The 14,360-nt window shown below is 39.7% G+C and overlaps 1 protein-coding gene across 1 annotated transcript in view; it reads left to right on the top strand.

Moving 5' to 3' along the window:
- nlk2 (nemo-like kinase, type 2) overlaps positions 1-14,145 on the top strand; it is a 31,304-nt gene extending 17,159 nt beyond the window's left edge. The window contains exons 8-11 of the mRNA XM_034096658.2: positions 5,950-6,036; positions 6,654-6,852; positions 6,967-7,060; positions 7,604-14,145. Of these exons, the coding sequence (XP_033952549.1) occupies positions 5,950-6,036; positions 6,654-6,852; positions 6,967-7,060; positions 7,604-7,658 (435 nt within the window). The 3' untranslated portion in view covers positions 7,659-14,145. The remainder of the gene's footprint in view (positions 1-5,949; positions 6,037-6,653; positions 6,853-6,966; positions 7,061-7,603) is intronic.
- Positions 14,146-14,360: the final 215 nt, after the last annotated feature.

Here is a 14,360-nt window from a genome sequence, read left to right on the forward strand (position 1 = left end):
AAGCAAAGCCGGCAATGAAGTTCTACCGCAGTAGGCCGATTCAATAAGAATCCAAGCTGGTGTCTCTGTAGAAGGAGCACTTAGCCAATAGAGCATACTCCGTACATTCGCCGCCCAATAATAGAATTGGAAATTGGGTAGGGCTAGCCCTCCTGATTGTTTTGTTCTCTGAAGGAAATCTTTACGAATCCTAGGGGTTTTATTATTCCAAATAAATGCAGAAATATATTTGTCCAGAGTATTAAAATACTTTTTTGGTATAAAAGTTGGTATACATTGAAACAGATATAAGAATTTAGGTAGGGTGTTCATTTTTACTACATTAATGCGTCCAATTAGCGATAATGGGAGATTGCCCCATCTCTGAAAATCTTTCTTAGTACGTTCAAGAAGGGGGGTGAAATTTTCCTCAAATAACTTTCTATACAGATTAGTAACCTTGATGCCCAGATACGTCATGTAATCAGTTTTTACCTTAAATTGAAATGTTTCAAATGAAATTCCTCTGGCTTTAGAGTTTATGGCGAGTAGTTCACTTTTGTTTACATTTAATTTATAACCTGAGATACTACCAAAATCCTGAAAAATTGCAAGTGCATGGGGAAGAGAGCTTATAGGGTCATAAATGTAGAGTAAAAGATCATCGGCGTATAATGACACTTTGTGCTCCTTGCTTGCCCGTTGGATTCCTTTAACTCTGTTGTCAGTTCGTAGTTTAATTGCTAATGGTTCAATACATATTGCGAATAGAAGTGGAGATAAGGGGCATCCTTGTCTGGTCCCACGATTGAGAGGGAAATACTGGGAGTGCGTGGCATTTGTCCTAACCCGAGCCATGGGTGAGTTATATAGGAGTTTTATCCATGAAATAAAATTCTGGCCCAGTCCAAATGTATCGAGGGTGTAATATAAGTAATCCCATTCCACCCGGTCAAATGCTTTTTCAGCATCTAGCGATAAGGCTATCTCAGGTAGTGGGGACGATGGGGTATACATAATATTAAAAAGCCTACGTAAATTGAAAAAGCCCTGTCTACCCTTCACAAATCCTGTTTGGTCTGAAGAGATAATCGAGGGCAGATACTGTTCAAGTCTGAGAGCAAGCGTTTTTGACAATATTTTAAAATCAACATTTAAGAGCGATATTGGGCGGTAGGAGGAACATTCTAGTGGGTCTTTATTTGGTTTCAAAAGAAGTGAGATTGTTGCTTGCTCAAGTGTAGGGGGGAGACATTTTGAGTTAAAGCATTCTATATACATTTCTCGTAGAAGTGGGGATATGCCCTCACTAAATGCTTTGAAAAATTCAACGGAAAACCCATCTGGGCCTGGAGATTTTCCACTTTGCATTGACTTGATGGCCATTTTAATTTCTTCCAGGGTAATTTCATTTTGTAGTTTACCTTTACTATGAGAGTCCATGGTCGGAACTGGCAATTTATCAAAAAATGTGTCCAATAACTCAGGTTTGTTTAACGAGTCAGATTTATAAAGGTTAGAATAGAAGTATTGAAAACTCTCATTTATCTTTTCTGGCTCTTTTGTAATATGTCCAAATTGTGTTTTGATTTCAGGGATTATATGTGTAGATTCCGATTTACGTAGCTGGTGGGCTAACAATTTGGAAGCTTTTTCCCCATGCTCATACCATAATCGTCTAGACTTTAGCAGCATTTTTTCAGATTGTTCAGTTGAAAGTAGATTAAATTCTGTTTGTAAATTAAGCCTTTGCTTGTAAAGATCTGGAGAAGGAGTGGCTGAGTGTTGATGATCTAATTTCATTATGGCATCAGTTAATTCAATTAAACGTTTTTGTTTTTTAGTAAACGAACAGTAAGAAATTATATGGCCCCTTAAGAACGCCTTCAAACTTTCCCAGATGGTACTATAAGTAACATCAGTAGTTATATTTGTTTTGAGAAAAATATCAATCTGCTTCGAAATGTACTGAACAAATCCCTCATCAGATAGCAAGAGAGCGTTAAACCGCCATGAATAAACTGAGTTTTGATTTGGGAAACTGAGCTCTAAAACCAGAGGACTATGATCAGATATCACAATACTATTATATGTGCATGCTTTGACATTAGATGTCTTGACTATATTACAACTATATTATAATAAAATATTATTGAATTGATTATGATTATTAGTAGAAGTAGTTTATTTGCATTAATTATATTTTATTCTTTTTGAGGCTAGTATTTGGCAGGAAATGCAGATGTCTTCACCTGTAAACGCATACTGAACGACATACATGCACATTGACCATTTACCTCACTGTATAAAAAAGTAACTGTGTTGATAATAACAATAAACAGGAATTATATTTGCAAAGTAGCCTACTTTGTTTCCAAAACATTTTTTTTCACTCCTGTCACTTGGGGCCCCAAGTTGGCCAGGGGCGGCCCTGTACAGGAGCAGTGGGCAGCTATTGTAAAGCGCCCGGGGAGCAGTGGGGGGTTGTCCGGTGCCTTGCTCAAGGACACCACGGCAGGGCCCAGGAGGTGAACTGGGACCTCTCCAAGTACCAGTCCATACTCCACATTTAGGTTGGTTCTGGGACTTGAACCGGCAACCCTACGGCTCACAGTCCAAGCCCCTACTGACTGAGCCACTGCCGGTAAAAAAAACAAAAAACTATAGGAGGTCAATTAAATGTCCAGTAAGAGGTATAGTAAAAAAACAATAGTCTATAAACATGTAACATTCATTTGTAACACTCACTTGATACACTATATGAACAAGCAGTAAGCTTTTTTTCAAAGAAGAGTAGGAGAATACAAGATGAAGGAACACTTGTTCAATTTAAAATACCTGAACCCTGAAAATGCAGACCGTTTCCCCTCTGCTGCCCCAGCACTGCCCTCGGTTGGAGCGGCTCCTTATTGCAGGATGAAAGAGTGACATTGAACTGACTCAGGTCGCATGTATTTCAGTGGGTTACAAACACAAGAAGTCAGAATGTGCAATACAAAAATAAAGAAATGTTTACAATCATTAAAAGCTGAAGTAAATTATCCAATAAAGAGGACATCAAATAGAAATATCTATAATCATAACAAGTTAAAGTAAAAATGTGCACATTGTAATACATAACAGCTGTTTTACAATATATACTAGGGCTGAACAATATACCGTGTCATGGCGATAAACTCGATATGCGTATGCGCGGTATTCACACCGCAGGGACGTGCGGTTTTATTCATTTAAAAAAAAAAAAATGCTAATGCACTTTAGCACAGAATTCAAAATAAAGATACCCTTATTACTTATCGAAACTGCACATACAATATATCCGATTAAAGCTGAGACTCCACAGATTATTTAAGTATAGTATCTAAGCGATCCGATCTCGCAACAGGGGAAGCAAACACAGACATCACAACACGTACCTTTTTTACGGAGCTTTTACGGGAGATCGTCTCACCGTAGCTGTCAATCTGATCAAAAGACGTGTTCAATGGCATTAAAACGAGAAAAAACGCGGCTGAATCGGTTTATCCATAGGTTAATAATGTATCTGTGGCTTTGAAGCAATTGTTTATAATTCATAATTCCATTTTTATGTAAGAATTGGAGCACAAAAGTTAGCTGCTAATGGTAGCCACCAGAGTGTATGCAGCTTCCGGTTTTGGCTACAGCCACTCTCACTCCTTATTTGGTAATGTGTGTATTAGACTGCCGGATAGCCAAGACCGGAAGCAGCTAACTTTTTGCATTGAACACGTCTTTTGATCAGATTGACAGCTACGGTTAGACATCTCCCCTAGAAGCTACGTAAAGGTACGTGTTGTGATGTCTGTGTTTGCTTCCCCTGTCGCGAGTCCGGATCACTCAGTGATGATACTATATACCTACATAATCTGTGGAGTCTCAGCTTTATTCGGATATCTTGTATGTGCAGCTACGATAAGTAATAAGGGTACTTTTATCTTGAGTTCTGTGCCAAAGTGCGTTAGCATTTTTCGCTCAGGGGTCATTTAGGGTGTGTTCACACCTAATAGTCCGCTCTCTGGTGCGCACCAAACCACAGTTTGTTACATTGTTTCATTTTGCAGAAGGTTCGGTTTGCGTTCACACGGGCAAAACTCAAACGGACTATAAACTTTAAACACAAGTCATGTGCTCAGAAATGCTGTTCAACCATTGGTCAGACATTAAGGGGGTACAAACGCAAATCCCGGCAATTTCTAGCGGAGCCTCCGCCATGGAGCATCGGCACTTTCGGCAGGTTATTCTCATGCTGCTTTTAGTCTGGAGATCAACAGACACTAGCGGCCTGCGCATATGATTATATAATCAGACAACGTCCGTTAAAAAACATTATTACATGGCATTGTTGAATACTCGATTCTGATTGGTCAATTCAAAACATGTGACACGTTTTTAATCCAGAATAGACAGACCGCTGTCAAGGATGTATTGACCGTTGTTAAGGACGCTCACATCTGTACAACGAAGTCCGTTCGATTTAACTGTCTACAGTTTGGCTGAAAGTGACAAGACAAGAGCGACAAGAAAACAGCGGAGAAGTAACGGGCAGAAACCCTCCTTTTTACGCAGAGGTCCAGACATAGACATCAGACGGCGACACATATTCAGTGTGCAGTTACTTTGGCATTAGGGCAGGGATATCTAGATACTTTCCAAGGTTTGACATAATGAATTGTGCTACTTTTAAAGCAAGCAACGATGTTTTCAACTCTGTAATCAAAAAGCTCCTCAAAAACGCTATCGAAGCAGTTCCTGCCGTTGCTACGTTAGTTCAAACAGTAACAACGGACTATTTTTCTTAGCGGATGCATGTCAATTTAAATACATACAACTATTTTTTAAATCAATACAATCATTTTCTAAATCCATAAAAGCATTTCAATTAATATTGGGAGTCATGTCGTTACTTTGTGGAGAATGTGGCCATGTAATAAGCGGGATAATGTGCAGCGACTTGGCTTCGCGTCGGGCTCCTGATCAGCCTGTCGGTGTTCTTTTCCCCATAATGACCGCGCTGCTGCACATTATCCATGAGAGACGTTCTGCAGAGGAGGGGCGTTTCACCGAGGACAGGTGTTCTTACTTTTATGTAGCTGACGGAGAATTTTTACTTTACACGACACTGTTCAACACTTAATTCTGCTTCACTCTTTAACTAAACAACCGCGGATGTCTTGAAAGACTCTTTCGCTAAAGATTTGATCCGCGTTCTTGTGACACGTAAATACTGCGCTTCCTATGTTTTGGTGCGGACTGCGTTCACACCAGCAATGCACCGCTCCAGAGTTCGCAAGCAAGCGCTCCGAGACCACCTATTTTAGCGGACCAGAGTCCGGTTGTTTAGTTCACTTAAGAGGTCTCGGACTGCGTTCACACCGACCCAAATGAACCGCACCAAGCGGCTAAACGCACCAGGGTTCGATTCAACCGGACTATACAAGGCAGGTGTGAACGCACCCTTAGATGCTTCTTATGAGACTTGTGTTTTGTTTTGGTAAACATGGTTTGTATCGTCAGTTAGCTGAGATTATTTCCGTTAATCTGGTATAACACATTAATAGGTTCTTAAATATTAAGATCCCCTGAGACACAGTGTCGTGAAAAAAAAAAGTAAAGTACCCGCCGGGACTTTGGGGCTTAACAGGTTAAAAAAACCGCAATATATACCACAGGGGGGGGGGGGGGGAAATCGCGATGTCAGTTTTTTTTACAATATCGTGCAGCCCTAATATATACAGTGGTGTATAAGTATGAATAAGTCTAACCTTGGCAGTTCGCCGCCAATATTTCCCCACATGCCCTGATGCGACCTTTTTGAATATTGATTCAGAAACCATGCATCTATTGCTTGCAGTTTTCCTCCCCACTTCCTGTTGGCACATTGAACGCTATCATTGACGCACATGTTGTTAAAGTTGAGCAGAAGCTGAATGATGTTTCTTTGGTCCACAGCCATCTCTTCCTGTTCTGTACACACTATCAGGCCAAGCCACCCATGAAGCCGTGCACCTCCTCTGCAGGATGCTGGTGTTTGATCCGGTGAGTCACTGTTACACAGGCACATGGTTTTGCATTTTGTTTTGTTAATGAACCAAACCCCTTGAAGTGTTATTATAGATCAGGGTTCCTACGGTCATTGAAAACCTGGAAAAGTCATGGAAATGTATTATTTAAATGTATTCGTTTACATAAAAACCTTCATAACACACAAGGGGACGGGTAATAACCGGAAAAGCATGACATGGGACCTTTAAGCCCGGTAACTCAGAGATATTCAGAGTATGTTGAACTGGCTTCGTCGTACAGGTTCCCTCGTTTTGAAGTCAATGTTTTTTTGAACGTGATCGTGCAGTGTGCGATGCAGAGGGAGTCGTTTTTTATTAAACTGCCTGAATTAAGATCTGTGGTTAACACATAATGCGTCAGTAAAAAATTGTTCCCAAGTTAAAGTGGCTAAATGGGACTACTAAACATGGATGTATGAAGAGAACTGGTTACATTGTCAGACCCTGGTCGTTCCTATGAACGTTGCCTCTCGAGAGCAAAAGTACCCATATCTGGGCCCAAACATAAATGAACCTGAAACTATATTCTGAAGAGGGATGTTAAATGTAGCCAGTACTCACTCAACTGTAACTGGTGTGTTTGGTCTCCAGTCAAAGAGGATCTCAGCGAAGGACGCCCTGGCCCACCCGTACCTGGACGAGGGTCGCCTGCGCTACCACACCTGCATGTGCAAATGCTGCTACACCACCTCCACCGGACGCGTGTACACCAGCGACTTTGAGCCCGTCACTAATCCCAAGTTTGACGATGACTTTGAGAAGAATCTCAGCTCTGTGAGGCAGGTCAAAGGTACGTCTACCTGCTGTTATTCACTTACTGGTGTTGCGAGGAATGACACGACTATATATAACTTCATTTGGATAACATTGAGTAAGACATGCTGTCGGTGTTTCGTCCTCTCAGAGATCATCCATCAGTTCATCCTGGAGCAGCAGAAGGGGAGTCGGGTGCCGCTCTGCATTAACCCTCAGTCAGCTGCTTTCAAGAGCTTCATCAGGTGGGAGGCTTTAAGGTCATTTGATGATGATGATGATGATGATGATGATGATGATGATGATGATGATGATGATGTGTAACTTTTTTTTTTCAAATCAGAATTTTCAATGAAAGACAAAATACAATATTGATATTTATACAAACATAAGAATAAATATTTAGACAAAACAAAAGTTTAAATAAAATGTAGAAAAAACCTAAGGTGTTAAAGGAATTAAAAACAAAATGAAGAAATACAGATATTTATATCAATTAAAGACGTGAAAGGCCCAATAAAAGATGGAATAAAATAAAAAATATTTATATAAACAAAACAAGTTGATATAAAATGTAAAAAAAGAATTAAAAAAAGAAAACACAAGGAGTTAATATAAAAAGTGGAATAAAAATATTTATAAAAAGTGTACACTGTACTACAATATTCTTTAAAATTAGAGGAACACATCAAAGGTATCCGCTACACATGTAACTAAGCACCAAACGTCTATTCTGTTAGAATACACTGAACAGCTGATGCTAACCTCCCTCTGCCCTCGCTCCCCAGCTCCACGGTGGCTCAGCCCTCTGAGATGCCCCCCTCCCCACTGGTGTGGGAGTAGCTGCTGCTGCTGCGTCCTCATCTTTCCAACACGCTGCTAGGCCGGGAACAGGAACGCCTCTCAACGTCTTCTATCGTCTGCGTAGCATTTCACTGGAGAGCAGGACTCGCAGGTCTGCTGAAACATGAAACGAATGAAGAGAATCCACTGATGACTGCTTTACAGGGCTGAGAGGAGCCCGGTATGCAAATGAAGGCTCTGTAGACCAAATCAGAATGTTTTAAACAAACTCTGGTTACTACTGGTTACTTCCAGGTAGATTACAGTTATTGTACATTTGTTTAGCTATATATATATATATATATATATGTATATATATATATATATATATTAATATACATTTAAAAAAAGATGTCTATTTTAAGATTATTGTGATCACAAATGGATTAATTTCCCTACTCAATCAGGCCACTGAAAACTAAATCCAACTTCTTATTCAGACAATCGATTGTAATTGTTGGTAGGCTTAACGTTTTTCCAACTGCAAGCTCCCCGTATTTTATAAAAACATGCACTTCACATCGATATTTTAACTTATTAAAGACGAATTATTACAGGCATGTAATCCCCCCTGTATCCCCAAGTGTCCCCCTTTCACAGTTGGCCATAGTTTTTAACTTATGTCACAGTTAATTTGCCAAAGATCAGGAGCCTCATGTATAAATGCAACATAAAAGATGTGGGCAAAGATGGGATTTATAAAATGATATCCGTGTGAACATTTTCTACGTTTCTACACCACGTGAGGAGTTCACAATCGTTCCAGGGCTGCGGTCTAACGGTCAAAAGAATCAGGTGCTATGTGTTTTTATAACCACATGTCCTTAACCTCAGTGAAACATGTCACGTGGTTAAAAGACGGAGAATTAATCAGGATTTAGGAAAAAAACTCCGTACAACAACAGTGACGGCGTAACGTTCATAATATTGATTGAATACTCGGTATATGTCAGAAGACACGGTAAGCTTGTGTCTTTTCATTTACCAATCACACCATAACACTTTGATATATGTATATAAAATATAATGGAAGTCAATGAATAGACTTCAACTAAATGGCAAGACATTTATTTCAGTTTTTTATACATCTCAATGAAGATGAGCGGATACTCAAATCCACACGTTTGGCATCCTACAAAAAAGGTCAGGCATACAGGAATGTAATAATTGTTTAGATATATATGTGTGTAAATATACAGGTTTAAGAACAAGGAAATGAAGGCATGCTATTTTGCGCTAAAACTAAGGTTTATACATGAGGCCCCAAAACATTTCTAAATATTCTCTGTAATATGAAGTTGAACCTGTACATTGTTGTCAGTCATCATGAAGAGGTTTATTTCCATTGGAAGTGATGAGTGTTCTCAGTGCTCAGTAGATTAGATTTGCTGATGCACAATTTTAATGATATTGTGTGGGCTTTTTAGATAAATAGTGTTTGTTTTTGTTGAAGTAGTTCAGTGTTGAAGGTGAGGGTTTAACGACTCATTTACATGAAGAACAATTAAACGTTCCCATGAATAGGAAATACTTTTAAAGGGACCACTCTAAAGGATGCCCTCATACTACCAATAAAAAACACCTTTCCCATGGTACTTGTACTGCTAATACTTAGCTCAGTACTAGTTTAGTTGCCAGCTCATAGAGTCCTATAGTGAACCTGGAAATGTTGAGTACACCAATGTTTTCTGATAGAAACGTACGGGTCCCCAGCACAAAGAAACTACTGGATGCTAACTTGCATTTGTTGGGCAATTTGCACATTTAGCATATATGCTCTAATTAGCATGAATTAGCATCGGGGACAATAGTTAAATAATGGCTTTGCAGATTTGGACAATTTTCGAGTGGTTTTGGGGGTTATAGAGGATGCTGAATCCATTTTAGATCTTTATCATATACAAAATTGCAGTTTTACCCAGAAAATGCCAATATTTGTTCTCTCGATGGGCTGATTTTGATACATTATGGGTCGGTTTGGAAGATTAATGGGACTCTGGATCATTTGGATTGGACAGATCGCCTATTTATTAAAAAAAAAGAACGGTCAACAGTAGAGATAATAATTTTCATTTTGTGCTCTCTATATCCGATGTTCACAACACATGGTTGTCAAAATCAGCCCACCTAGAGTACAGATATTGCCACTTTCTGGTTAAACTGCCATCTTTGATCCTGAAAATGTCAGAAATGGATTCAGCATCCTAGATAACCCTCGAAACCACTCCAACATTGTCCAAATCGGCCAAGCCATTTTCTTTATTATTGTTTACATGGCACATGTGCTAATTGTGCAAATTGCCCAACATATGCAAGTTAGCATCCGGCAGTTTGTGCTGGGCACCCTACGATACATTTCTAACATAAAACTTTAGGTTACTCAACATTTCCAGTGTCACTATGGCAGGCTGGCTATATCGCTAAACAGTCCTGTGAGCAAAACTTTAATTTGTTGTATGAATGAAAGTGCTCCACCCTCTTGTGTGCCTCCTAACTTCACTGTTGTTCAGTAAGGCAACTATTAACCACTTTGCCAAACTGGGCTGACTTTACCCCAAAGAGTAGGAAGAGAAAGACTCAGGAGTAAAACCAGAGTCCGCACTGAGCTGAAACACGTTGGCCCTGTTCCCATCACACTTGCTTAAATTGCTCCCTGTACAAACCACTCAAATAGAGGATTTAAAACTCCTGCAACCTGTGAAGAAAACTTACATCTTACACAACAATTTTCGACCGTAAAGCTGCATTCACATGATCCGCTGTGCAACGTCCTGATTTGCCAATCTGTTTCTATGGAGAAGCGCTGAAGTGAAGCTCTCCCCTCTGCGCTGCACACTGCTTGGAATGGTTGCAGAGCCCTTCGCACACATTTACATTTTTTTCGTTGACCTCGTTATCACTGACCTTTCAACACGCAACCAATCCGATAACAGCTGTGTGAAGCGGCACAATCTATGACCTAACCATAGAAACTGAACTAACCACCTGCTGAGCTAAGAGAAACCAAGCGAAGAGACATTTGAGTATCATGTGAATCCAGCTTAACCCTAACCCTACTGTCGTCCATCCTTCCTGTTTATTGTCAAACTTGAGTGAACCGGTTGATTGTGGAGGAAAGATGTTGCTGCTTTTACTTATAACTCCATATCTGACACGTGCTGAGCAGAGGAGCTGGTTCGTGTCAGCAACAGTCCCAATCCAGGTCGTTTTGATCGGCACAATGGGAAAAAACCGAGTGGGATGAAATTCAGTTCATAACAGATCAACTGATGAGTGGATGAGGACTACATTCTCGTGTTGTTGTGAAGGGTAACGGTTGAGGAGGAAGAAGGCTAATGCTACGTGTATCGGATCCAGATTAGAGAACATATAGACGAGAGACTCGATGGTAGCTGAGACGGGACAGTCTTCCTCTGGACGGAGAACCCTGTGTTCTTGTTAAAGGACAAATGGGGAACAATCATTCTCTTGTGAACAAAATGTTCAAATGAAAAACGCATCAGTGAAGAAGCAGCTTAACCTCCAATATTTCTTCTATATGAATATATCAAGCATACTACTGGGCGACTCTTTCCTTCTTGCTTTCAGCTGCTCACCATAGAAGTAGCAGGTATAAATGATGGCATGGTCTCGTCTACATGGGCTTTTTCTAAATCCAGAGCTTTAGTCCCCCTTCTCACACATGTACACTGTCGCCCCCCAAAAAGAGCTTTGAAGTCAATTATTTAAGATATTTTTCAGAATTGTTTTCTATTCCTGTTGTGTTTAACAGCATGCATTATTCCCCACACCTCAAAGTATGATTCTGTATATATGGTAAATATAGAAACCTACACACAAACCTACAAAATAAAACCACTGTATAGAAATGGTATTAGCCAGCACCTTTGGAGGGCTGTGAAGTTCCTTTTTATTTTTAAAACTTGCATACAAATGTATATATTTTCTTGATTTCTACCCTGCTACTAGAAGAATCCTGTCGTGATTCCCAGAGTCATTTGATCTGTATCTTGTGTGTACAGCAGAGTTGTAGATATATCTAAGGAGAAGCCTTTTTTTGTTATTGTTGTTAATGATTTCACCACAGCAGCACTGTGTGAATATGTATATAAATGATTCACCGTGTTGGTCTCTACCTCTTGAGCTCATGATCTCGGCTTTGTTTACCTCCACACCTTTCTGATTTCACATGGGGACGATTTGAAAACACTTGAATGTCCATTCAAGCTTTTATACTGAATTACTAATTACATGGACTGCTCCCCCTGCAGCCTTTACCGCACTATCCAAACACTCACCTGAAATTTTAGAAATCATCAAGACGTTTGTATTACAAAGTACCACCGATGGCCAAGGGGTCCCTGACTGTTAGCCTATGTTCACTCTTTGATGGATCAGGAGGGCAGGGAGAGGCTGCTCACCACCAAGGCTGTGTTCAACGCTCACTGGCAACCATTCAAACATGACTTCTTTTAGACTTTCAGATAACAAACTATCTTTTTCTTTTGGCTTATTTCATGCGAATGAGAATTGGACTAGTCTCTTTAGTTTATTGCAGGCTGTCCTATATATGTTTTTTTCTAACTAATTAGAAGCCAGTAGAGTAGTCGCGTTTTAAATATGAATCCCTTGTTGAATTCAGTTTGAATGTGTCTTTCAAATTTCAAATCAATCGCTCATCAATCAATCAAAGTTTCTATATGGATCTTATCCATTTTTTTTATATTTCGAAATGGGCGCATTTTTGGAATCCGGCCTGCGGTCCTTTTACCCGTGTCATCCCTTCTAGCCCCCTTTCAAATCTTTCTCACTGATAAAAGTTGAACTGGCCCAAAAGTAATGTTTAAGAGATATATAGAATGTGAAATGCTTTGCTAATAGAAATAAATGTGAAAAAAGAGACATTTGTGATTCCTGATATTTCGCAACCGAGAGCCGGGTTGGATATGAAACTCTAGTATGAGAAACTCTACAAATATATGTGTTTCCATTTGTTCACAGAGCTTGGATTGACCGCAGGCTAGTTATTCCCCCATAACTGCACACTATTCTTCTGCTGTTTGGATAATATGTCTTCCTAGTGTTGGCAGAGATTGTGTCAACACAAAGTTTTAACCCTAGAAAACCAAACAAATATACACTAAATGAAAAATAACTCGTTTCTCCAGGGCGGCATTTAGAAAAAAGGAAAACCCAGCAAACCAAGGCACAGCGTTACCCGTTTGAAACCAAATATTGAAGTGCTCTCTATGAAACTAAACAATAACAAGTCATGATCATGTAGAGATCCAACTGGAAATGTGCCCTTGGTAATAAATTAGCTTTCAGATTCAACTGCCAGGTTTGTTACAAATACACAGATTAAGGCCATGTTGAGTCATTTCACTCCGAAGTGGACGCAGCGTTGGAGTCGGACAAAATGCCCTGAGACCTCCAGGTCTGGAACTAAGAGGATGCCCTATTTCATTTCCCTTAGGCCCCGCTCCCACTCAAACTTCTTGAATCCATTGATTACAACTCTATTCAAGTGTTCGTACTAGGTGGTTGACATACCTCTAAAAATGTACAGACTTTACAGTATTTCAGCCCAAATGACCTGGCTGACTTTAACAGAGGCTTGGTATTAATGCAGTCTTTAATATGTTTCTGTTTTGAAGTACTTACAAATCCCTTTTGCCAATCAACTGCATAGATTATACTACTCCCTCCTAGAATCCTGCACAAAGCCACCTGGATGTCTGGTGTTTCTTAATTACCTTGTGTTTTATATGACAGAAACATATTAAAGTGTTTACCTACATACTCATTTTTTTTAAGGTGTCAGTCATTAAACTCGCTGTAGCTCCCTTTTCAATTGGTTCCCTACGATAAGGCTCATCATTTTGGTTTTTACCACATGGAAACAGCTTCACAAGGGATCTACCACCTCGAGCCCTGCACATTGACATGTGTATTATTCATCGTTGAGGATGATCCCTTAGCCATTCTGATACTGGTGACAGAAAAGAGACGGGGGTGTCTATTGGAAACTCGATGGGAATTTTCTCAGGAATGAACACAGCTAGCAGTGGTACCGTCCCTCTCCCTCCCCCAGCTCCTGTATGAACTATTTGTGTAGATACTAGCTTCCTATATGTTTTATTTTGTGTTGGAATGAAGTACTTGAATCAAATGATGCTCATTTTGAAAAATTGTAGAGTAATAACTGACAAATGTGTGTTAGACTAACCCCAACGCAGCAACTACTACTCTTTGAATTCATAATTTGCTGTCTTATACAATGTTTGTATATTTGATGTTTTAATCAGATGCATTGTAATTTGAATAAAACTTGCAGTATATACAGTACATAGATGTATCTAATAAACTCTGCGTTCAAGCACTGTAAATCAAACTTAATGACTAAATATTAGTTGTCATATGGGAAGTGTTAAAGGTTCCATCGAAAGAATAATGGTGAAAACATTAAATGTGACATCTAACGATTGCCAAACCTTGTTGTCTATTATTTCCTCTTAAAGCTAAAACCTCCCAAAGCACAAGACCACACTTCATGATGAGTTTGATAAAGGGCTAATTCCAAACTGCTCCCTACTCCTACCCCTACGTTTGTGTGCAGGCCCGGTTCCATAACAAAATGACTAAGGGTGCATCTGAGATTAGAGAGGGTGCAGTGGTAAAGTGCTATTTTTACAAGTGGGG

The sequence above is a fragment of the Pseudochaenichthys georgianus genome, chromosome 13, assembly GCF_902827115.2.
Source record: "Pseudochaenichthys georgianus chromosome 13, fPseGeo1.2, whole genome shotgun sequence".
Classification (NCBI taxonomy): Eukaryota; Metazoa; Chordata; class Actinopteri; order Perciformes; family Channichthyidae; genus Pseudochaenichthys; species Pseudochaenichthys georgianus.